Source organism: Fopius arisanus, unplaced genomic scaffold (genome assembly GCF_000806365.1).
Source record: "Fopius arisanus strain USDA-PBARC FA_bdor unplaced genomic scaffold, ASM80636v1 scaffold00024, whole genome shotgun sequence".
Classification (NCBI taxonomy): domain Eukaryota; kingdom Metazoa; phylum Arthropoda; class Insecta; order Hymenoptera; family Braconidae; genus Fopius; species Fopius arisanus.
In genome coordinates this window covers 535,322-562,229 of record NW_011887763.1, presented here as the reverse complement: position 1 = coordinate 562,229, position 26,908 = coordinate 535,322, and the positions used below count along the sequence as shown (strand labels likewise).

General features: G+C 39.7%; 1 protein-coding gene across 1 annotated transcript in view; it reads left to right on the top strand.

Annotated features, from left to right (window-relative positions):
- tei (teiresias) overlaps positions 1 to 26,908 on the top strand; it is a 108,100-nt gene that overhangs the window by 44,556 nt on the left and 36,636 nt on the right. The window contains exons 3-5 of the mRNA XM_011301620.1: positions 13,003 to 13,342; positions 13,557 to 13,795; positions 20,936 to 21,277. Coding sequence (XP_011299922.1) covers positions 13,003 to 13,342; positions 13,557 to 13,795; positions 20,936 to 21,277 — 921 coding nt within the window. The remainder of the gene's footprint in view (positions 1 to 13,002; positions 13,343 to 13,556; positions 13,796 to 20,935; positions 21,278 to 26,908) is intronic.

Sequence of the window (26,908 nt, the reverse complement as noted above, 5' to 3'; positions counted from 1 at the left end):
GGCGTCTGCTTAATGAAGACTCCACCACTTTCCATTGTCCTATTCCCTTTATTTCACTACCACCCTGGCAATATGCGTTTATAGTTATACCACAACCACAATTGAAGTTCACTCTTCTTCCATTTATTGACACTAAAATTTGCATGCCATGCGTTTATTAAAAACATCCGTCCTAGTGCTACGATTGTTTTCTCTCACCGGTGACCTCGCATTTTTTTTTTCTTTTTTTCGCCTTTTATTTTGTGCGAATATTGTGGTATCAAAGAGCTTTCGATCCATTTATGTTTTTTAACCATTGATGTTATAAAAGTTTTATCGAGAGCCTCGGGGGCATTTGCCGAGCGGCCAGAGAGACTCGGTTCTTTTAGTGCAGCTTTTTGCTTTTTTTTTCGCCGTTTTTTTTTTTCAGGGAGACAAGTTTGAACGAAGTTGAGAGCGATGGATGGATCATTTTAATGAATGTTGGGAGTTTTTCGAGGGGGATTGATTAATTGGGTCTATGGGGAATTTTTGACTGATTTCAAACGATATTTTTACTGTCAGGCGTTTGACCATTGGTCATTCGTCAATAAGATCGCTCGATTGTCGTGTTTCATCGGAAAAATGAGAATTTCATGATGCCACCTCTTCCCTGATTATCACAATACGAAAGAGTAGTGCACGTGTCAGATAGAGGTGCACGTATAAATCCCAATACGACATAAATTGCGTTATCGCGGATTCGTACACGCCCAGTGGCCGTTCTCATATTTTCGTCTCGTACCTGCCCCTTGGATCCGACGGATCAACCGTCTTATCTTGCGAAACTTGCATGTACGTGTTTAGAATTTTCAAGGGGTTTGTTTCAAGAGAGAAAAAATAAACGAGAAGAGTAGAAAATTCCTGATCCATAATGCCCAACGGTACTCTCACCCGGCATCAGTTGGATTGCAGCCCAACTTTTTATTTTTTTCTTTCTTACAACCCAGAGGAAACACCGAGCGAGACACCGACGTGGCGATTATCGAGGACAATTGTCGTCTGGTTAGGTAGGAGGAAACTAATTATCCTCAGGGAGAATGGCCATCTGCCAGACCAGTCGTTTCATAATTGTCGTGTTCTCTGAATGCCATCATTCCTGCCAGGGACTCAAGTCTAAATACTTAACCGTGGATGGAGAAAAATTTCTCATAAAATTATAATGCAAGTCACTATATCCCAGAGATGGGCGAAGTCGAGGAAAATTTTCGAGGAAGAGGAATTGAGTTACATTTTCATGGGCAACAAAATGAGACGAATTTTTATTCTTCCTGGTGAATTCATGGTGGCAATTCATCTTCTATTTTATGCCTCATGTCTTTCTCGATACAGATGAAAAAAATGGCCGCTATGAGGTGATTTTATTCCGCATGAGACTGATAAAAAATGATATATCGATTTGTCGTGGAGATTCGGCCTTAATCCCTCTGTAGGAATGCCCATATTTTTATCTCTCTTAACAAGATATTCAGCCAATGTCTTTTCTCGATGGGTCTCTTTAATTTCGCATTACACGATTCGCTGAATGCTCTTTGATTCGATGTGTTTACGAGGATTTGAATAGCGTCGTACCGTCTCCACTTAAGATACCGAGGTATCCAAGGGGACCACAATTTCCCTCCAATAAAAGGGGGTAAAAAGGGAAGAAGCTACCGCCATCCCTTCAAAGACCAATTTCTTAATCTGATGATTGGTTGAGCGTGAACGTGGGGTATTTCCATAGCAACGGATAACTCAAACGATCTGGATAAAATCCCTGCCGTCATGACACAAATTCCGAGTTAAATCTTTTCCAAATTCCAGATCTAGTGATTTTTCACACTCAATCCCCAGAATTCTTGACCTTTTATTTCCTCCGAATTCCCTAGTTTTCCGGACAATTTAAATATCAAATAATTTCGTAATTAGAATCCCCAGAAAGTTAAATTGTCGCGATAAAATTTCGGGAATTCTGGGGGTTCTAGGGGGAGGAGAATAATGAATATCATTTGATGTTTTTGTTTAATAAATAGATGTGGAAAAATGAGTTATTGGTGAATTGGTGTCATTGACAACAGATTTTTACTGGAAAAAGAAATCTAGTTGAATTGGAAATGAGCATGTGGTCCAGCCCCTCTCCATCAGAAGGTACTGATACCGCTATATCTGACGTAAAACACGTGAAATGAAATTCTCGTTGATGGCGACGAGGAGCTAGTGAGAAAAAAAACTTGGCAGAGAAAATTTACGAGCTGCCATTTGACATAAGAATGAGCCTTTCTCGAGCTTTTACTCGCACACGACGAAACTTTTTACCCCCACCTCCCGCCCCTGAGAATCGTTTATTTTTTACAAGTCGGAAAATTTCCATATCGATCCTCACGAATATCTCGCACATTTTTCACGAGCTATTCAAGTGTCTCCCGCAGGAGAAACGAATGGTGTGGCAGACTGGACGGAAAATTCACCAACTTACGATATTTGAAATGGCGATTGGCTGGAGATGCGATTGGCAGACGCATTCCAACCGATAAGCTTATCGACTATATAACTTTCAATAGTTTTGATAGTTATGAAAATTGGCGGTGCACGGGTATTCGCGGGGAAATTTCAATGGCACTTGTTTTACCAAGGAATCAAGGGGGATCTAATTAGAGCACTAGGGATACTCAACGGTCTGGTGCGCTAATTGCAATGGCTAGTCTCGTTCTCGAGCCTCATTTCCAATTTAACACGTGGAGATATGTTCTCCTGAAACACGAGATCTGAAAATATAAAAATCGTTATTCAGAAAAATATCGTCAAGTACGATTTCAAAAGAGCGAATTTTGTGATTTTTCAAAGTGCATTATCAGCGCCTGGATGATCACCCAATTTCTCCTCCATTTTATTTATTTATTTTTTCACCATCTCCTTTGTTCCAGAAAATTTTCCGCTGTTTTGGTGTTTTTATTTTTTTTTTTGCGTTGAAACGTGGAGAATTTCGCGAACGATGTCAGTCCCCGGAGGCACTTTCTGACCAAACTGATTCACCCGGTGTGCATTCCCCTCCGCCTCTAACGACATCCCGGCAATTAAACAGCGAAACGACCCCCTCTCCCCCTACCACCCTGGTCAGTCAATTTATTCTCTCGGTGTGTACGCTCGATGGAGCACGCGGTGAAAAAGTGTATGTCAATAATTCGGTAATTGGTGCATTTGACCATGCACCGGAAAGCTCTCAGCTGCAACATTTTAACCGGTTGGTTTGCCGCTTGAAAAAGGAGGGAAGAGGACTATTTCATTCTTGATCATTAAAATTGAATGATCGAACTCACCTGCAGACGTTCGCTCGGTGTAATCAGGTCAGCGAAGTTGGACACGTGGTGGAAAGGGGCATGCCCGAGTCCGTGGAACGTACGGAATGCTCTCGGTGGATGGTGTGGCCTGCACGCACGCCAAAGTTCAACCCTGGGATTGTTAGCGGACATTCAGAACTTCTCACTCGTGGGTATTGCTTCCCTTTCAAAGTTCTTACCGTGTTACCCACTCCCATCCGGAACCCCACGCCTCTCGGTTAGAATTCTGTCTTCCCAACTGCTCCTCATATATAACTCCACCGACTGACCATCCAACACATCCGTCTTGGACCTTTTTTTTTATTCTATCCTCTTTTTTTTTTTGAAAACTTCTTACATTTCCTCCCGGTACCGCCCTCATGCGCCGAACCATCCAGAACGTGTCCCGTTCTGTTCGGTTGGCCACGTGAAAAATGGATACCTCGCACATATCGACGATTCAACTGTCACGGACTTTCGCGTTTTTCCCGGAAATTTTTTTTACTGAAAAATTGGCGCCCTAGAAGGGTAAATATTACGGCTGAAAATATTGTCAGCAAATATTGTGAACATTTGGGGCTTTCGGGGGAATTTTTATTTCCCGAAAATTCAGGGTTTTCTTCTTCGGAACATTCATAGCCGAAAGGTGATTTTTCCTGGTCTTTCCTTGTGTTTGCACCGGGCCAATATCAATCTAAAATTTATGGAGCAACTCGTGTAAAAATCCTGGGGGATAAAGGCAAATTTTCCGCGAGTAACTCGGGAAATTTATGATTCACGGCGATTCTCTTTCTACAAAAATTCACAAATATCGTAAGTCCGATGAAAATCGCGCTGCAACTCGATACAATTTATAGAATCAAGTGAAAAAAAATTATCAAAATACAAATTTAGCATAAAAAAATAGCACAAGTTATCGGGTAATTTTCGGAAAAGTTTTTCCCCGAGTTGAATATTCCGGTGCAACGTAAACTATTAGTGCATACAAATCAGTTCGCCCATATTTCCGAGAAATCAATATGAAGTTGGAGGATTGTTCGTGATTTCCTCAGTAGTTTTGGAATCAACGCAAATTTATCTGGCCGCCGAGGGCTCGTCGAGGGCCTTCCTTTTTTCGTTCTCGAGTTTTTGGTGCAGACCGGTAGGAAGGGATATAAACGTGGATTGAATCTGAAATTTCCGAAAGGTTTTTCATACCATCGGTTTACGTTGGTACTCACAGGCATGATTTTGACCGGCTGCCAAGTAAATCGCAATCAGATTCGATAAACGTGACTGATGCATCAGAATGAGTGAATGAGATATCACTGAAATATATTTCTTGAGGATTGACTCGATTGACTCGATCAGTTCGTAATCACTCAACATAATCTCGATAATTCGCGGATATTGAGGGTGAGGTGACTTAATATCCGGTTTAAATTTTTGTCAGACAGCTGATGCATCGACAATAATTCACGAGGAGCCATTGAAAGCCGCTCTAATGGCGAATGCAATGAACATTGTCTCACCTGTATTTAGGAGTAACATGGCTCGGGTAACTTGTGTTCACTCGGTATATCCCAGACACCCCGGCAGTAATTCGTTTAGTCCCGGCCGCTGCTTGAAGATTCATCGCCCGTGAGATATTCAACCCGTGGGCCAAACCATCCACGTTTCCAGGTGCCTGATTGTGAGACCAAAATGAGCGCCAGCCGTGTGTGTTAATGTCTATCCGTTTATGTTGCGGGAATCGTAATTGAATCACGGTACAGTAACAACTGGTTACGCTATCGATTTTGGGTTGAACCTCGGCTGTCTCGTTATACGGCACCATGAATTTACACCGCAGTATTAGAAATTCACGCCGAGTTAACGATTACCTTTATAAATCAGAATAATCAACACTCCAATTTATTACCCACAAATCGGTTTAGTTTTTCTATCGGTGGAATTACCAATTATTTATTTACCGATTCATTGAGAATGGATTTTAGAAATTACTTTCATTGGGCGACTGTTGGAAATTTACGAGTGGTTAAAGTTTCCAGTGATATCTCTAGTTATTCCTCGGAGTAATAAATTCATTGAATTATTCAAAAATAGATTGCACGGGACTAATTGAATCCTCAGAGTAGAATTTGCGTTTAATTTTCAATAAATCGAGTGTTCAATTCATCTTCTTCTCATCCATCGTTTCATTCTCCGCGTAATCCGGTAGATCCAGTCAAATGCGATTTTAAAATATCTCTTCATTACTTTATAATAACCTTTGGATTGGAATGAAATGAAAATTCGATTTTTTCTCATTATTCTCGGCGGCTGTTGGTGAAAGCCTTTGATGATACCGGGATATTTTTATCCGGCTATTCTTAAACAATTATGCTCCACAGTTAATGGAATAAAAACGGTTTAATTGTTTGGAAAATTCCATTCGTAATAGCTCAAAAGAACTGACATTACTTTTTCTCCATTTTTTTTTTCATTCATTTTCTGGTATATTTTTTTTTTACCTCTCTTTTACCGGCGTTGAGGTTTTGTCTGTTGCAACAATGACGACTTTTTTATATCTTTTCTTACGGGTGCCTGGGGCTTTGCACTAAGGGGGCAGAACGAGGCTCTTTTTGTTGGTCTGCAGTGTGGAATCTTCCGGTGAGTAGAATAAACGCCCAACTCACCCCCCGAGCTTTTGCTTTTGGCATTGGATTTGGGGTTGAAACCTTCCTCTCTTTTCTTAAAGCAAAAATACCCGGGATATCTCGTAATGAATTAGTGGAAAGCTTTTCCCTCGGATAAATCTTTCGTATCTTCTCTCCTGGAATGCAGATTCAATCTGATTGCATTCTCGGATCATTCTTTTCCCACAAGGCGAATAATCGTAATATTAAGGAAATCGATCTCGAAATCGATCTCGGAATATCTCGAAATCGATCTCGGAATATCTCGAAATATCTCGAAATATCTCGAATGACCGTAAAACGAAACCGAAACTTTGAGGAATGTGAGAAAAAAAAGAAAATCATGAAAATTTGGGAATGATTTTGAAAATCAAGAGATTTTGAATTATTGCAGAAATTTTTAATTGCCCCATCGGGACGATAACAATCGGCGATTATTCACTCGAAATTTGCGGTGCTCAATCAATCAGTCAATTATGAGCTGAGTAAACCGCGCAAGTACATTCACCTCATGAATATAGAGTACTCGTCAAACAAAATTCATCTAAAACATGTAATCTTCAGGTACGCACATGCCGATGGTCTGATACGATTTTATCGGTAAATATGTCAAGCTCCAGTGGTGCATATCGTCGGGCAGACAGCAATAACACTGTTGATAACTTCCGAGTGTACGTAAGACACGTTAATAAATATCTAATCGGTATTCGAGAGTAATGAAGTAATAAAGTTTTATGGAAATCTGGCGGCATGTACTCACCTGGTGGCCCGGGTGGGGGTGGCCAACTATGGAGATGTTCAATGAAAGTTTAAGTCAATTAGGCTTGCATTAGCGTTCAGTAGACATGACGCAGGAGGAAAAGAGCTATTGGAGAAAGTTCTGAAAGCTTTTAGTTTCCATTAACCATCAACACAAGTGACACTCGGTAATTGGGAATTAAACAATGTTCGTTTTATGGATGCATTTAACATATTTTATGTTATCGTCGTAAAAATGAACATTAATGGGGGAAATACGTGCACGACGAGACATTCTTTCGAAATATTTTACTACCAGTTCGTAAGAAATTCCAGTCACTCGACATTTTACTGGATTATCTAATAAATCTTTCTCATGTTGATATTATTAATTTCACCAATTCTCTCAAGAGTTTTATTCACTTTCAAACGACTAACGCCAAAATATATATATATCATTATAATTTTTGGAATATATGTTTTTCCATGGGAGGATCGATCGTTTCGAAAAAAAAATGCACCGATTTCCACCAAAAAAAAAAAAACAGCCGAAAGCCCGGGAAAATGGAGAGACAGAAGAATGAACAACGAACGAGTTGACGACGGAAATAGTAATAGAATCACGTGGCTGGACGACGAATAAAAAGAGCGGAAAAGAAAACTCGCGTGGGGTAAATGCATTGAAGAGAGGGTGGAATGGTCCTCCTGCAACTGAGGAAGAAAATAAAAAATAAAGGGGTTGGGTAGAAATAAAATGAGAGGAATAGAGAGCGAGTTGTATACCCCGTGAAGATGAATGGATAAGAGGAGTGGGACAGGATAAAATTTAATAACAATTTCTCAAATGAGAATTAGACGCTTTTCACCGACATTTGCCGGCTAGTCTCCACTGGAGTCTGCGGTTTTATTTAATATTAGCCCAGTTTCCAGGTTAAATTGTTGGTATGAGGAGGATGGTGAGGTAGGTCGAAGGGAACAGCTCGGAAATTTGCATCTTAATCGGGAACCCTATTACAGTAACGTCGTTGCAACCGTTGGGCTGGTATCCAAAACCCGGAAAATGTCGGCCAACCTATAAAAGCCATTGGTTGCCTTTGTACCCGAGTGTCAAGGAGAGATGGAAAATCGAGGTGTCGAAAGGTTTCATCCTATATATCTGGACGAAAACCGTGGATAATCGAAAACGATTCAGTCGGTGAATACCAATCCCTGATTGACTCCCATTGTTGTACCTCTATCACTCATTACTTCCGCTACCAATCGCTTCCGTTTTTCACCTAAAGTTTATTCCCGGCTTTTCCGATTATGATTTCTATTCAAGTGCACTCGGTTAAGTAGTCACTGGCTGTTGTCACTCTCAAAATCAATTGGTTAGCTTGGAAATCGAATTGTAATTCGCATGACGGGCGATTTCAATTTTTATCCGCTGTTTTTTCTTTTTTTTTGAATAAATGATTTTGAGAAAATATCTTTAGAGTCGATGGAAGGAAAAATTTTCCAATATTCTTGATGGTTACACGCGTTTGTAGCGAAATGTGGAAAACAAAAATTGAATGACCCATTGACCTGTCGTAAATATTTGATGCCGTTTGCAAATGGTTACGATTGAGAAGCATTTATATTCCTCCGCATAAAAGAAAGTATCGCACTCCCATATTTTTCCTGTATCTCAGTTATTATATTTCGAAAATAACAATAATACAGAGATACGATAATGTATTTTTAGGTCGATGTAATAAAAATTTATAGCTCAAGAGAGATGATAGTGAAGCAGAGACAATTAAATTGTTTCATCGGGTGATAAACCATTGAATAAACCTGAAGCATTTTCAATACGTGTTCACCCAGCGTTTTAGAATATTCAATTGATAATAATAATAATTCCCCGACCGCATATAAATAACTAGTCGAGATAATTTGCAACCGGTGAATAATAGATTTAGCATGTTGACGAAAAATTGAAAAGCTGATTGCACTCGTTATGCCAGTGAAACATAAACACTACATTTTAATGATTGATGATTGTAGCAATTTTACCAATTAGTGGATATGTACCAATACGGAATTAAATGGAACATGGAACTGTGGGCGCGATAAATAATTTGAAACGGTTGCATTTAAATCAGTATTACGATAAAACCAGGGGGAACAATTACGGTTACCATGAATTTATAAGAGCTATTTTTGGGTGGGGAGGAGGGGGAGGGCGGAGAAATGAAAATGCCGATTTAAATTTTCAACACTCGATTGGAGCCACTTAAATCGGGGGCTGAGGGTGATAACAGTTGGATAACCAATCACGGTGATTTATACGTACACTCTTTATTATTTTTCCAGGGATAAATTGTCGGTTTATTTTTCACCGTTCCAACAAGTGACACATTTGGTAATTGATAATTCACAACATTCAGCTCCACCGCAATTATTTCGAGTATCGAATACACCAGAAGACCTCTCCACGTAAACATGAATGGAAAATGCAAATTAAACGACTCGGAGGGAATTAAACAAATAAGAAGCGGTGATTGGTGAACAATCATTCAAACTCGTTGACACGTAATACAGTCGATAATTGAAGTCTCACGTTCTATTTGTCTCATGAAATTTGGCTTATCGTGATGCTGCATCGTGCGCTGAATTCTATTCACTGTGGGAAAATGGCACAGCTGCGAGCTGACTGTTCAAGTAAGAAGAGAAACTAATGGAGATCCTCAAACTTGGTTTCATTTCTGACATAGATTATTAGAAACTAAGAGAACAGCAAACAGTAGAGAGCAGCCCATCTGCCTAACTTTGATATGAGACTAAATTAAACTCTGTGGATGAGTTGTTGAAGGATCAACATGTTCGAGCGTCTTGTTTTCGATGAAAATAATGAAAGTTGTTTATAAAAATTTTAGTTTACTCGAATGGACTGACATTTGCAGTGCAGAGGAGAATATTTAATAGAGTTTTCAGAGAACTTGACGCTATTTGCGTCATCGTCGTGGGTGCTGTGTGATAGTTTCAGGAAATAGATACCACCGCTGACAATGCGGACCATCAACAGAGGTTCCCCGGTACTTGTCAAAGATTCTGTCAATACCAACTGTCATCTTCCATCCACAACGAAACCCTTCAATCACTAAAGTTGGTGCCACATCATTGCGCGTTATATATCAATGCAGTTACGATCCTCAACCGCAAATGTCATCAAGTTTCAACAATTTCCTGGACTTTACCTCTGCATCACTATTTCCGTCATATCTGGGCCGATGAACAATGAGACATCGCTCGTCAAGCGAAACCGGGTTATCACAGCTCAGAGTGATAAAAACAAAGGGACGGCGGGAAAAGAAGGATTACAAAAAAGAAAATGGCGAGAGCTGGAGTCTTCAGTGCGTTCAGAATGGGTGTGAAAAAAAGGTGGATCGATGCTCGTTTTACTCGTGCCTCGATGAATTTCTCGAATTAATTGGACGGCCGTTCTCGATGCCATCGCCATCGACGATAATTGCAGAGTGACGAACGACGAGTGCCGCAACTATTCGAAATACGGAGCACGTAGGACCCCCCGTTGTTGATGGGGGGCAATGGGGGGTTCTCGTTAATAACAGTCACTCGAACGAGCCCAGCTCTCGCGGTTATACTCTGGGTCACAATCCTGGGGCCAAGAGTGCATTTCCGGGTGAAGGGAAAACAATTGTCGCTACCAGCTCCACCATCTTTTTCGTGTACTTATTTTTCCGGGGGGAGGGGAAAACCATAAAATTATTTGTCTGCACATATCGATTAGCAAATAAATTGAATATGGGGTATATTCAATTTATCTACTGTTCGTGTTCCCTCGAACACCCACTTTTAACTTGAGATCACTCACTCCTCCAACAGGAAAAAATATTCCACCCGTAGAAAAAAATTTCTCTTATAAATTTCTGTGATTCGTCGAAACCCTTTAATTGCACTCAAGATAATTTAAAATGATCCTTCACCTCAGTACTAGCAGAATGTCACTCAGAAATTCCATTTCTCACCTCAATTGAACCTCATAAAATACTCACAAGTTGAAGTTAAAATGTGACTTACCTCCAGGCTACAGCGTGGATGTACATAAAAAAGTTTTAAGTGGAAAGAAAATACTTTCATTAAAGACTCCCAAGCACGGATTCACCCCAATTCCCCCATCGCTGCACACCTGTCTATGTGTTTCGAATTCCCCGAGTTGATGATGATTTTTCCACGTTATTGAAAAATCATTAAATATAAAAAGTTGAACCCATGGAAAATCTCATCTGCTAGCATCACGAGGGTTACGGAGGCGGCAAAGAGTAAAAATAAATAAATAAAATGCTGAAAACTCCGCAAGCTGGTAACATCGGCGAAGCTTCTAAAAGTATTGGCATAATTTCAGAAAAGTTTTTCTCCAAAGTTGCACATACCCAAGTGCACACGTAAATAAATATCGATCCCCTACCAATAACCGGATTGTCATTGTCCCCAGAAGTCTCACTGAATTTTTACCTCCCAAAGCTGAGATTTCTGGTGGATGCGTGACATGGCCTCGAGCCAAACACTGCGAATCCGCGTTAAAATCCATCGACAGAATACACTACACTCACACCAATGCCACTGTACTCCACATGGAGAATTTCCCCCCTCGTGTTTCCGGTTTTGTTGCTATTTTTTCATCATCATCAATTCTTTTTTACTATTCCTGCATTTTTTCCTTTATGCTCCGTGTTTACGGCGTTCATATCTTCGCGCGCTCATGTCCGTTGAAATATAAAGGAAATGCTGGGATTGGCGGAACAAACTCACATTGCGATTGTCCGATATACACAAAAGTTTGATTCCTATACGAGAATAAATCGTTTATGGAATTGAATGTATAATGGAATGGCTTTGCGCAATCAATAAAAAAAAAACCTCCACTCGAAATACACCCAGACACTATAATCAAATAATTTTTAATTCATCACGGTAATTAGAGGATTGGATTGAGCCAGTGAAATGTGTCATTTTCGACAGTCGCTGTATTAGCATTATCGACTCACCTCCGCTGATACCGATTACTCTCAGACATTTGCCACTGCATTATGTGCAATTCACCGTAATTAATATTGCATATTCGGTATGTGGGGATCAGCAGAAATGACTGAATCAATACCAGTAATTTCTCATTGAACGCGTTCAATATTCCGTCTAATTACAGCGGCCTGAATAATTCGCGTGAAACGTGACATCGGCGAAACAGACGATTTCTAATCAAGCTCAAAGAACTTTTTTCCTTCATCACCCTAAAACCTTTGTAGCTTCGATAGCTCCACTCACTGAAGACAACATGAAAGAGATGACAGTTTCATCAATGGCAGATGTCTCTGTACGCTATTCCGTAACTCAGAGTCCGAGCGAAGATTTGTATTTATTCGCGAGCTCTCGAGCGTATTTGTTCAAGGCCAGAGTAAACCTGTAGTGCCCCTTCAATGAAGACTGTGCAAACTTCCTACCCAGTGTATGAAGCCCTGATGTTTGGGTATAAATGTATACATATGTACAAAGTGACTTATCAGAGGAGCCCACTGGTGCATTCTCCATTAACGTAAAACGCAATGCAAAGATGAAGATAGTGTTGGTGTTTGCTAATCCTGAAAGAAGCAGCTAGAGGTAAAGAGGATAATGTTCCGGTGTTTTTAGCGTTTGACTCATTTATCAGATGTACGCTGAGTGCATCCTTTCGACTTTCCCTGTCGACAATTAAAAAATACACTCAGGATGGAATAAATTAATAGTTGAAAGATAGTTTATCTGCTCGAGTTTATGAGTTACGTCATTTGCGGATTATCCTGTTAATTAGTTACATGGTGAAGTTCATCCGTGATGAAGCGATATACAAATTACGGGGGAATAAGAGGGCAACCATGTTCCTTCTGTTCACGTTGAACCTTCCTTCAAGTGGAAAAGGCAGCTCTTGGCACAGTACCCCGGGACTTTATCGAATTTGAGTAGCACGATAATCAGATCAGACCTTGGCTCACAGAATATATTTATCAGCGTTAGGTAAGCAGCCTCTCGGTTCGATGAGAATGAGTGGGGATAGGTACCCTGAGAAATTTTGCCAAAGTGCCCGCTTAATTCTACCTTCTTCCTCGAAACTTCACGGTAATACAGTGAATCCACTTAGAATGTTTAACCATCACGTATTCAATCGATTGAAATTCACGTGAGACTTCCTTTACCGTGGCCAGTGTTCATTAAAATGTCTAATTCCATGACGATTCTATTGAGTAATCAGTAACTCGTGGCTTATTTTTCAGGTGGATCTGTCAATGAGGCGGGGGTTTTTGCTCTGCGTGGGAGACAGGAGGGCAGTAGGAGATCTAGAAGAACCACTACAAGCACACAGAAAACGACCGCCTTAGCCGTTGCTCCGACAACACTCACCTCAACATCTGAGGATGTTGCTCGGCCCGCAGCACTTCTCGCACCAGATGATCAAACATGGTTTGTCGCTTCTACTCCGGCACCCGAAAACTTTCCGTTATCAATAGGCACTTCGAGACTACCACCACTTGAAATTGTTGTCAAACCAGCGGACAAAGTCATTTTGCCGTGTGAATTGGGTGGAAACTATTCCACGCTACTACCAATCACCAGGTAATCATCTCCACAAATAAGTCTTCCTCAAGTATTAAAAAAAAAATAGTAAAAAAAATTCTCATCTCTTGATCAATCGATTTACGATTTTGTTGTTGATTAATGATTCAATAATTCATTAAGTCGTGAACACCGGGAGTAAAATTCGGGGGTTATATTTAATTAGATATCTCGAGTGTTTTCATTTTGAAAATAATGGTACGTCGATATGCAGCAGGAGTTATCGAGTACGACCTGCCAAGTGGCTGCACAATGACACACCAGTTGACATGATAACAATAAATACGGAGAAGGAGATAAGTGGTACGGGTCACAGGTACATCGGGGACTTAATCTCAGCATCTCTGCACATCGATAATGCTAGACTGGAGGATGATGGCCTGTGGAAATGCATCATAGAGACCGATCGTGGAGAGCTACTCGCTGGAAGACTGGTGAAACTTGTCATTCTCGGTAAGCTAAAGAATCACTCCTCCACTGTTTTCCTATTTCTTATCGGGCTATTGATTCACCAATGGATATTCCAGACTGCTTTCGTGCTACTGAAGTACAGTTCGATCACTTCGTTAAACTGTCTCGGATTGACATTGATGGATGATACACGTAGCAATAACAATCCTCACTCCTCTCAATTCGAGGGGTTGCTATTTTTCAAATATATATCTGTGAACTCGCCTTGTACACCGATAAATCTCGGTAATTCGTGTACTCCATAAAATCAGTCAATCCTTAACGGTTAAAAAAGTCCTTTCATTTCTCACGAGAACGATTTTTCTCTGGTTTCTTTAAAAAAAAATGTCGCTATGTTGGAAACATCGGGTTCAAGACAATTTTTCTTTGTCCCTGTCATATTCTTCGTTATATTTATCGTAACAGCTGAGTGGACAGATCCAATGCTAAATAATTCTGATATCCCGTTGCACCGTGATTTAAATTAAAAGTCCAAGTGCGGTACGTGAAACGGCTGTTGTGGATTTTTTTTTTTAACCGAACCTTCTACCAATATTACCCCATGCATATTAATTCACGTCACTGAATCACGACCCGGTGAACGTATATTTCCTGGGAAAATATTTTTTCTTCTGTTTAGAGAGTTTATATTGAATTTGAAATGCCTTCTGCTTTATGGTGTATTTCTATAAGAAATAAATCATACAAATTGTGATTCAGTTTTCTTTTCTTTGAGGTAAGAAATGCTTGAGCTGCGGCTTCTCTATTTTTACTCGACATGACTTTTCTCGCAATATGAAATATCGGTCGGCCATTCGTCTCTTGTCGAATAGTAAATATCTTGTTTATTTTGGATTATAATGTGAGAACGATTTATTTTCCATTGCGTTTCGTGAATCTCGCGTTCAATTCCAATCCAGTAATAATCTTACATGACTAGTCACTGCTGATCGTTAGTCTATTTAGCAATCAGTGGTCATTGGCCATCAACTGACCATTCATTATCGAGATCTTCGACCTGTAATTAACAGTGCTACATCGTGTTTGCTGGGATAAACCTAAGGTATGAGGGCTGAACAATCATGTTTGATAAATCAGTCATACGTACTACTGCTTCTGGCGGATTCTCTTACGATCAATTAAATGATCCATTTGGCTGATTCATCGCTCCATTAATTTCAAACCGATGGGGAGTTTTTTTTTTCCCCCTTGTTTTTATGCACCAACAATATTCAATGGTAAATTTGCGTTTCCGGTTTTATTTGAGGTTTCAATGGATTTTATGGAGTTTAATTCAATTTGGGTGGAGCACTTTGGTGCAGTATCACTTTCGAGTTATTGTTCAGTCATTTTTCCTCTCATTTTTCGACGTTTTATTTTTAGTTTTTGCATGTCCAATAGAGCGGAAAATTTCTGTTGAACATGAAATTTTGTGGGAAAATTCAATAATCTGACGATTTTCACGAGAAAAATCTTTTATTATCCAATTTTCGTGGGAAAGAAATTCATTGGATTTTTATTTCTACACTGAGAGAAATATTCAATAAAAATTACGTGTATTTTCCGTAATTCTGGAGCGAAATGGGGTTGTCGAAAATTTTACGGAACTGTCACGTAATTTTTATCTAAAGTCACGGAAATTTTCCGCGGTGTTCCGTAATTTTTATCTGAATAATCGGTCAAAAATAACGATACCGTCATTTAAATTTTTCGAATGAACTCCGTAATCGGTAAGTGAACTGAAAGTTCCGTAATTTTTCCTAAATATTTCTCTCCGTGTATCAGCGCTGGTTAATGAAATATTCGGTGTTTTGGATTATAAAAAATTTTTCAATTTTCACAAATTTTTAACGCTCTCGGTAGGGAGCGGTCAAGTGAATGGTGAGCTTGCGATCCTTGTCTGCCTGTCATTTCAACAGAGAGCACTCACCACTTTACGACACTCCTATATCCAAGATTCTTCAATGGTCCAGACAAGAGCTCACGCAACATCCGTCCATCCGATCACGTGAGCTCTCACCAACTTTTACCCCGGTCTATTGAGTTTGCTCAGACTGATGTGTCTCCAAAATGGCCGCCACGAGAGTGCTTCTATTTATTCTTCATCCTACATTTCATTGGAGGCTAATGGGACAGAAGTGTGACACAGAAAATCACTCGTTCGAATTAATTCCACAGGAACAAAAAAAAAATAAACGAGAACGGAAAACGCCTTTCGGATCATTCAAAAGTGGATGGATGAGCGAACTGTTAATGCACACCACTTCAGCCTATATTTCTACTTTTATTTCTCTACTCTCATCATTTTATCACTCCATTATCGCGAATCGGTGATAAAAGGAATGCGCCACAGGTGCTAATGCGGAATGCCCTAAATAATGTAAGTGAACATTCAGATCTTGGGGACGTCACGGAATTCATGTAAAAATACTTCCAATTAAAATAATTGAACAAAAACAATTTACTCAACGCGAATGCACCCATCGCAATTCGTTTTCGTCAACTTGGCTTAAACGAAATTAGAATTAAACGTTTTCCCTGCACTCGCTAAGCAAACATTTGCATTTAAAAAGAAAATCCTGGGGACTCAGTCGTAATTCGAAAAGGGGAGAGCTGAAATATTCGATGCTGTCTCGTACATTATCAGTCTGTCCTTAGCCAACTCGAGTCGTGCAAAGTTACGCCCCATGATAAATAGATAGACGATATAAATCTCTCGAGATTGAGTCACCGTGACTTCATTTACTTGACAGACGATTATCGGTATGACACTGCGGCAACATTTCGAGGGGGAGGGCAATCACGTTGAGTGCGTTCGACTCATTAAGCCATTATCCACATGCAAAGAGTTAATTTGTAAGAGTGGACAGTGAATGGAGGGATTGGACAAATGTATTCGACTCTATTCAATGGCTCCCTCATAATGCACGTATTGTTGATTGAGAATGGATTTTGGTTATGATGGACAGTGCAATCTCCAAATGTCTATTTATTTTTTTGACAATTGATTGATAATGGGGCCTGATTGAATGGAGGCAGAAGACCTCCAGAACCTGTGGTCACTGTAATCGCAGCTGTTCGAAGCTTTTCGCAGCTTTTCAATTTTTATTTTTACTATCGGTCATTTATACCACGCGCTTTTACCCTGAACAGGGCTATCCCATGTTTATCTAGGAAAATCCTTGGGAAATAAAAAAAAAAGGGAACTATCCAGACGTGTATAACTTGCACTCACCGGAAGTGGCTGGAGAAGGTGTGATTCAGACGGGAGCGATATGGGTGAGTGGCTCTACCACTGGGGTAAAACGTTTTGCACGTTTTCTCGATGGAAAAAGGCAGTGCCCTCCACCCACCACCCACTGGGTGGAAATGGTGGGTGGGAAAAACGGTGTGGGAGAGAGTGAGCCTCTGAAGTGAATCGTTTCCGCGGCTTCCGATACCTCGTCGAAGAAAACGAGCTCCCGTATGTTCGGTTTCTCGAGATAAACGTTGACGGCGTAATATACGGAAAGTGTTCCGTCAGCATGGATTAATGGATGTGCCCCCGTGGAACGATTCCAGGGCCTCGGGTTGTAGCGGAATAGACCAGGGGTGAATTTGTGCCGATGGTGGTGGTGAGGGATGGGGAGTTGTAAGAGGAGTTAGTTGGGGATAAAAAGAAGAACCGATAAAAAAGATAGGAGATGGAAAAAAAAAAGCCCGTGGAATGTGATGGCGTGTGGATTTTATACCTCCGAATTGTGGAGAGAAAGTACGGAGAGGAGAGAAACCGGTGAAAGCTAATCTTTCCGGGCCAGAAACAGCATTTTGCGAGTAAAGTCGATTGAACGCGCTCATGCGTGTCTGGGATATGGGAGAATCCAGTGGGTCCATTGCTCCAGCTGAATCAAGGATCTTGTCTATTTATTGCTCTTTTCCCCTATGGTGAACACTCGGGTCATTATCGCGGGAGATGTTGGTCGCTGTCTAGGGAGAAATAGTGGCCCTGATTGGATTAGCACATGTATTACTGCTATTTCGGAAGATTCATGGACGACGGGTACTTATTTATACTGAAGAGCCAATGAAATGTAGGGGGTATTGATTGCGAGGGATTGCACCCTCTTCATTCCTGATTGCTTAGGAATTTCGGGGGGAAATTGTTGGAATGGAAAATTTCCATAGCAACCCTATATTAAATTCTTCTTTAAGGGAATATTTTTTAGAGAATTACAGCTTTAGGAATTCTAAACAATCCCGAGGAATAGAAGAAAATTTACCGATTGAATTGATATCGGAAAAGTCTTATCGTACTCATAACTTGGATGGACTACAGAATTTCTACGTTCAAGGGCAACAGCTGTTCCTAATTGGAAAATCGATAATACCTTTTGGACCTGGACGCCGGATTTCTCGTGTGTAATGTCAAACATTTTCGAGTAGTTCCGGTACATTCTAGGGGATTTTTTATATCGATATTCATTCGAGGAAATTTCACTGAATCTTCTTTATGGAATTTAATGGTCATTAATTACTGGTTTATCGGAGAAATCGTAATTTTTAGTGATAAGGCGTGTGTGGCCTACATCTGGTCTCGGTATCTTGTCGCAACCGGTGATATAAAAAATACACGGAAATAAGAGAGGGAATGGAAATAACCGGGATGAGAGGGACATTTGGCTTTTGTGTATGGAATCTTCTCTCACTCGTACTGTGGGGACTTCCTCTTGAATATTTAACATTTCGCTCGGCGAGTTACAAGAATGTTGAGGAAGGATAGTCGGTGCGCGGTTGCACATATTGCCGCATACATATTTGCATGGCCCAGTTGCTCACGCGCTACCCGGTGACTCTTCGCATATATGAATTGTGAACAAACATGTACTTCCATTATTTTTTTATCCTTTTTTAAATAACCACCTCTTTCTCCACCCGCAACGAACCAATTTTCGTTATAAATTTTCACCTACAAGGAGTGTCTAAACACCAACGAAAAATTCAACGGAATGAGAATTTGAACGCCGTTTCACCGGCAAATATTTAATGTCGGCTTTTAAAGATAAAAAAGTCGGGAATAGTTCATAGCATTTCTCACAAAGGATTCAATAAAACTCGGGGCAAATAGGAGAAATAATTCTACCGGTATGTCGCAGAATAAAAATCTAATATCAAGTGGAGGAAATACAGGGGAAAAACTTTCGCGGTATGAAAAAGAACTTTTTAAATTCTCGGAAATTTCTAATAATTTTGGTTTTAATGAATGAAAAACAAATTCAATTCTCTGAATTTATTTTTTTTTATTTACTAGTTTCAATACATATTTTTCTGTAATACCATTTTTATTTTAACAGCGCAAGTTTTTCATTCGGTGAGAAATTGAAATGGAGAAACTGTCAAAAACCGCATCGTGTTCCAGGCTCATCCCCAATTCTCAACACCCACCTCCGGATATTGTGAAATTTTACAAAGTACCTCGGGTACTGGAGGGACAAGTTTTGGAAGGGAAGAAAGAGGACTCAAACGAGGGATAGAGGAGGACGAAACGATGCACCACGTGCGCCAAATGTGCTTCGAAGAGGCGTTGGCAAGCACCAGTGTTAGGGTCGAGAACAGTAGACGTTATGTGTTCGTATTAACACCTGGTGTACACTCGTCCAGACTGTCCGGATTGTACTTTTTTTTTTCCTCCCCGAGAAACCGTGACATTTCCCCGGGTTTTCTTCGGACCGGTGGTGATATCGGGAGTAGATGGGATGTAGGGTTCTTGGGATGACACCAGGAGTGTCGTTACACCCTGGCTGATGGTGTTGGTGGTGATGGTAGCTTTCTTTCCCCAGGACAACGGCTTCGACATTGCAGGGGTACCTCGAGTCCGGCTCGTTGAACGTTAAATAATTCGTGGCACCGGCTGGTGAAACTCCGACGTGTACACGTTTAACTTTCATCCCTCCGCGATTTCATAGGTATTCAGGCGTGACTTGGAGACAATACGAATTTTTCCGGGGACAATTTAAAAATACTCCTATAAATATTCCTCCGATATATTACCCTCCCCTTCCTCTCTGTACCCAATTAATTATAAATAATTATTAATTGAAAATTTTAGACGAATTGTACGAAATTAAATTTGGATTCGGAGAAAATTCTTTGGATTTTTTGTAAATAATTATCGGTTAAATATTTTTCTACACTTGTTTCCGGGGCATTGGTATATCGTTCTGTGAATTTTATTTTATCAAAGGACTGCGGTAATACGATAAATCGTTGATTACGATCTAGCTAAAGGGATCATGGCTCATGGATGATTCTCGGTATCACGTTTGATTCAAGTTTGAAATTTTAAGCCACTAGGGAATATGCCGTCGTTTAGTTTACATTTCCCCACACGTGCTCGGGTTCAGAGGTAAACCTTTATATAAACGACACGGGGATCCCCCGGAGACAGTGTTTCCCAACTAACCAATTATTGGAGAGTCTGTATATATTTCTACAAGGCTAAATAACATTTCAACTCTCGGTTCTCATGAGTACATACTCGTGAAATTAATGTTGAGTGGCTTTCAAGGGAAAGCGCTTCAAAGCACTTTTTTTTTTCATGCTGCGGAGAGCGGTTCTGCACGGTGAATTTAATGTTGTGTTTATTCTCAACATGTGTGCATCATTCTCTGTGAGATATCTTGATTTAAAATGGATATTTGGTTGTAACTTTATAGTCGGGATATGGTATCACCAAGTCTCCTATTTACCATTTGTTAAATTTAATTTTCCACTAACATACAATTATACAATTGTTAACCCTTTCTTTTCAAGTTTCCATCTATGATTTACTTCCACGAAAATCATCTGCATAATTGAATACGGGTTTGAGCTGTCTGAAATGTTATTAATTTTCCATTTACTTTGAAATATTTCATCAGAGAGAATTTACTTTCCTGTTTATTCTGTGGGCACGTGTACGTGTCCCAACGCAGGCGAAGAGGTGATTTAAGATGGATATTTCGGTATTGTCCAGCGGCGAGGATAAATTATCCCCAATCTCTGATTTATTCCTGAAGAATTTCCCTCACCCTTAAGGTGAAACAATAAAATACGATAGAGCAATTTAGTCTCGTACATATACCACAACAGCCCCCCAGGAAACTTTACGAGCCATTCGTGTTTCAGAGGCGCCACGGGGGACTTATCTTCTGATAGATAGCCGACGTTTGGACCCAGGAAATCAGTTTGTACCCGTGAAGGAGGGCTCAGACCTGACACTGGAATGCGCTGCTGAGGGTGGCAATCCACCTTCAATCTTGTCCTGGGGTATGACACTCTCTCAAACAACACTTGATGGACCCGAACAGCCACCGGACAATCTCACTGTTGTACCATCAGCACGAGCTGGTCACAGTGGTGCACATCTCAAGGTACTGAGGGGACATCACAATGCAACGATTATATGTACGGCACGCCATGTCACATTGACAATGCCGTTGAATGCAAGCATACTCCTTGATGTTCAGTGTAAGTACCCATTATCGATCGCATTGGTGAAATGCCAAGCGTTGTTGCTGTTTATGATAACATCGGGTCAGAGATAACCAAGTGGTCTCTCAATTTTGGGGTACCTTTGTTGCACCAATCAGAGCCCTCATGTATTCAGTTAAACATTTTTTCTTCATCCGATCAGAACTGAGTATTTGGTAATAATTACTCATTTACGGTAATGTTACCGAAATAATTACCACAGCTGGGTAATAATTGCCGGTTAATTGATTAATAATGGAAATCATCAATTGGCAGAGATATTGAGTGTCCTCCATTTTGAATTCGATTTGTCATCTCGAGTAGTCTGAATGAAATTCTCCCCATCTCATATCTACCCCAAGATAATATCCGCGAAATGAGAATATTGCGGCTGGTTTAAATGGAAATTTAATGAAATTTCACTGTAATAGCTGGGTTTTAATGAAGATTCACGTCCAACAAAGATTTTAATGTAATACAATTCATCGCCATGAGGGTTGAATTGCGAGGCGCTGGGTAGAGCAGAGCCGAATTTGATGGATATTAACAAAAACACTTCACTCGTGTATTGCAGTTCGACTTGGATGTAAATTTTAATCGCGTTTACACGGGTTAATTACGTGATTAAACACAATATGATGCAATAGAGCAGGCGTCCATTATTAGAGGAGAAATGAGCATTCAAATATTGACGTAAAGCTGCGGTGCTTCTGGATCTCCCGTCATATTAACAATTCCAGTGCAATCTTTACTCGAAAACATATTATAGGGGCGATGATGTTTCATATCGGTACCGACTGCACTTGATTGATCAATTATACTCCCTAATTAACCCATCGTAAATCAATTTTAATATTAATTAAAAATTTTTTGAATAAGTGAAATATATTCAGAAGAATCGGAAAATTTATTATCATTATTCATTAAAAAAATGAATTTTATTAACTGCCCGGGTAAAAAAAAATGTCAACGGAATATTTTTTTCAAATTTTCAAAAAAAAACTGGAAAACTGGTCAGAAAATTTTTTTTTGAAACAAAAAAAAATTGGGAGACAAGACAATTGTTTTTTTGGGAAACATTTTGAAAAATTTTTCAAAAATTTATTTCGGAAAATTCTTTTTATAATTTTCTAGAAATTTTTGCGAATATAATTTTTCTTTTAATTATACTGTTGTTTTCTTACTTTTTTGATTTTCCATATTCTCAAAAAAATACGCCATCTAAATTATAAAAAAAAATTTCCTATTCAAATTGTTGAAAAATTGTTCAATTTTATTTTGTTTCATAAAAAAAATTTTCTGAAAACTTTTCCAGAAATTTTTAAAAAATTTTCAAAAAATATTCCGATTACAATTTTTTTTTACCCAATTGCCCTCCATATCATGAACAATATATCAATATATCAAATATATTGTATTGTTATATATTTTATTTATCAAATGCATTTTTGCGGGTAAAGTGCTCCGTACAGTGAACCTAAAACTCCGAGTCCTGATCCTACAATAAAGCATCAAAACATATTAAAAAAAAAAAAAAGAAGTGAAATCACTACCGGTAAATCTGGAGAATTGATACCCCGAAGACCGTAAAAACGTGCATGCCCCCATAACCCCTTATTTGAGTACTTTCCCCTTACTCCGCGGAGTCCACACCATAAAACCATTTCAGTGCCCCTCAACCAACTTTACATCAACTACCACTGGGGTTACACCATCTAAATTCCCCGTGACTCGTCGAAATTGAAATATAAGTTTAATTAAAGCCAGATCTGCGCAGTGTGGACTCCATAACTCACCTTGAGCCAAGTATACCCGATACTTGTACCTCGGGGTTTGTATTATACCTTGCAGTTTATTTTCTCCACCTCTTTTCACTACTTACTCCCAGGCGGCAGGTTTCCACAGATCCCTCAGCCCATTCCTCCCCCCATACCCTCCACCTGTAGTATCGAACCAGGGAAAGCCTTATAAGCACAGCCAGTAGTTTCCGCGGCAGTTTTCTGGAAAACTTGACGGTGCCAGGGATTAACTCTTGCAACGAGAACAAAAACGCCAAGTGCTCGAAGAACGCGACTCGCGAGTTCCTCGGGTGTTCGAGGTGAAAAGAGGATAGCAAAAAAGAAAGAAAGCATAAGGTTTTTCTCTCACAAGACTGGAAAACGCATATACATCACTCCACCGGTTTCTTCTTATTCCGTTAGCCATCCTTTTCAACGCTCCCGAGCGCATCGTCTACTTCTTCTTTCACTTTATAGTACCTCTCTTTTAACGACTATTTTCAGCGTCTCCCATCCTCCCGCGATCATCTTGTCGCTCGTCTCCAACTCGTTCTTCTTATTTCTCCCATGTCTTCTCTATTTTTTTAAACCCATTACGCTGCATAAAACTGTCGTACCTCTCTTGGCAAAGTAATTTCTCAGTAATACCGCTTTATTGCAGTCTCAACTGCTTGATCACTTGACGTGAATTCTTTTGATGGCACATGATATATCGGTAGATACTTTGAATTTAACTGTCTCCAGTTAAACTCGGTGATGAACACGAATTTCACGGATGATTTGTCACTGCATTGATATATGCGGGTCATCCGATCTTCTGATCGGTTATACGGGCGGTTCATCGTTATTGCAACAATTTTTGTTGCTGTTGTTCACTCCATTCGTATTCAGTGATTTTATGAGGGCTGGGATTTTATAAGCGAGATATCACCCTCTCACCTGATTGGGCGGTGCGATAAGTGCGTTTTTCAGGAGAAATTGAAGCCACTATAATGCTATAAATTACCAGAGAAATTGAGGATGATGAGAGACTTGAGAGAATCTATTTCTATGGTAAGGGGAAAATATCCGTGGAATAAGCCGTCGTTGGGGCTGATAGGGAAGTCCTGAGGATGATGAAATTAGGTGGGGTAATTATGGTACTCTATGTTCAAGTTCTTTCATGTGTATGAAAGATGAATAGTGCAATAGCTAATTTTTTTCGTTGAAAATTATTTTTATTTCGATAAAAAAAGCAAATTGGCTGGGATATTTCTGTATTTCTGTATTTCATTTTCTCGTTGGATTCATAGAGCCTTGGGATAGGTGCAGCTTGACCCAGATATCATTGAGCGGGATAAATTCACTCGCAAATTGAATACAATTGTTACTCAAAGAAAGTAATGAATCGAGTTTGCTCGGTGCAGTTGAAGTGCAGTTTTCTTGTCTTGTGAGAACAAGTTTGCTTGTCATTTTTTTTTTCTCGTGATTACTTAGCTCGGAGATGGTGAAAATAATCCTTGGGAATATCTTCGTAATGGTGATGCTTCTGCTGCATGTCAATGTCATTCACAATGAACGATTTTATTATAGTTAAACAGACGCTTGGAGCAAGCAGTTTAGCTCAACCCGAGCCATAGTTGCCTCCTTCAGTGGGTCTCGTGTTTTGCTATTCACGTCAGAGCCTGGCTTACACTCGATCAATCATATTCAAATCTACCGCGACAGTACACTCACTTGAACCGGTATATTATCCTTGTAGTTGGAAAACGTGCTCAGCTGGCGTTGATACTTGTTCGAGTACCTTTACCGCATCTCTTCCGATTTTTTTACAAAGGCATGGAGGCAGATTTCACATTGAAACGCATTTTTTTTCTCTACTTGCATTTCAGACATTAAATTAAATATATTCACTATAAATTTCTAATTCATCTCGATCTGGAGAAGGAACTATAGGAAAAGAAAAAAGGAATTGATCGAATCATTTTTTGGTGAGATTCTTTTTTAACAACAAAATAATGTAATAATTCAAAAGATATTTTATTTAAAACGGTGAGACTTTGAGTTACACCCGGATTTTCAACAAAGAGAATTTATTTTCAAATATTACGCAAAAAAAAATGATTTTGTCTAAAGCCTGATAGATTCTTTAGCCGTGGATATCTAGTCCTTTGTGCGTTTGATGTAAATCCTCCGGGTCTCTCTAGGACTCTGACAAATTCCAATTTGCCCTTGCTCTCCGTTAATTCCCGAAACTCAGTTGATCTATTTGTGCGATGTTTTTTTTTTCCGGATCTCTTCGGTCCCACAGGAGAGAAAATTCAGGAAAGAGTGCGGAGATGAGTTCGATTCGCGTGAGTTTGCTGATCGAGTTAGGACCCGAAAGTTGGTGAAGAGTACGTGGCATTTTTCCTCGAGCCAAGGGTTCTCCGTAATTGATTTACGAGCCCTTTGTCGATGGGCTACAGCTGATGAGATGACAGCGGAAGGCGAGAAAATATTAACGGCAATATTGAATATTGCGGAGTGATGGGGTGGGGCAGATGTATTTTTATAAACGAATCATTCAAAATTATTGCTAGAAGAATAATCCTGATGTTAACGAATCAGTCGATTCGCTCCTCATAAAAATCCTTCAGAAATTCCCAATTCCTTCTGCTATTTCTCGAGTGTGAAACTCTGAAGCAATACCTAACTCACGAGTATCATGAACTCACCATCAAAAACCCGTTGGAGTTTCTCGAGGAGGAATGAGAAATTCCTGGTGATTTTTCCTCAACAAAATTACCCGTGGCAATCTTTTCTCTCCAGTTGTGTGCACCAGTGTTTGTACACGACGGAGTTAGATACGCTAGGGGGTCGAGCGACCTCTCGGCATCCTGGCATTTGCTATAAACTCGTGAAAAGTAAATAACGTGCACCAGTGAAAAAAAAAACACCCCCAACCCAAAAAAAAAAATAGCCAGAGAATGAAAAACATTCTTCATGAGGAGACGTGAGACTGATTGACACATATATATTGAGCTATCCAATTCTAAAGTGATGCGATTGTTGATAACAATATCCATCCGAGTGAATAGTGAACTGAACTCCAATGAGTTGACGAAAATAAATCCGAAACTTTTGCAGTATCCATTGATTTTCCAATTCAATAGTCAACTTTATATTCGCACTATAAAAAATGTTCAAGTGATGAGTGGGAAATATTTCTGGATAAACAGTAAATAGCCAAATGTTGAGGAAATTTGAAAGAACTAATTGGCGAGCTGGAATTGTTGATAAGAATACCGAGCTGAATGAAGAGGAAAATAAATTGAAATGAGTTGGCAAGAGTAAATCAGAGAAAGTTTCTCATCCTTGATGAAAATGTCTCGTCTTGGGTTTCCGAGTTTAATACCGATTTACATGTTTCTCAAAGTGTTACCCGGAAGCTACTCGCACGGCTTAGTAAGTCTATCCCTTAAGTGGAAAACTAAAGTCCCACTCCCTCCATCTCTGCTGTTCGTCAGTTTGGTATCTCATTTCATTTCACTATCCACTTGAGGTTTACTTTCTACGTTTAACGTCCTTTACTTTAACGATCGACATCAACTACCGACCGATGTTGCGTAAAGCTCTCAATAATTATATTGTAAGACAAACTTCAGGCTAACGAGATTTTACTGACATTAAAATTGTATTTTCCCGGGTTTTATTAAAAAAGTTTTGACACTGGAGACTATAAAAAATGAGACACGACGTGTATTCGATTTACATAAAAATCCATCGAAATCGGTGGATGATCGAACGATAAATTTAAAAGTATCGCCCCAGGTGTGGGTGGTACTTATCAATAGATAATTAATATCCAAGGATAAAGATAATCCAATTA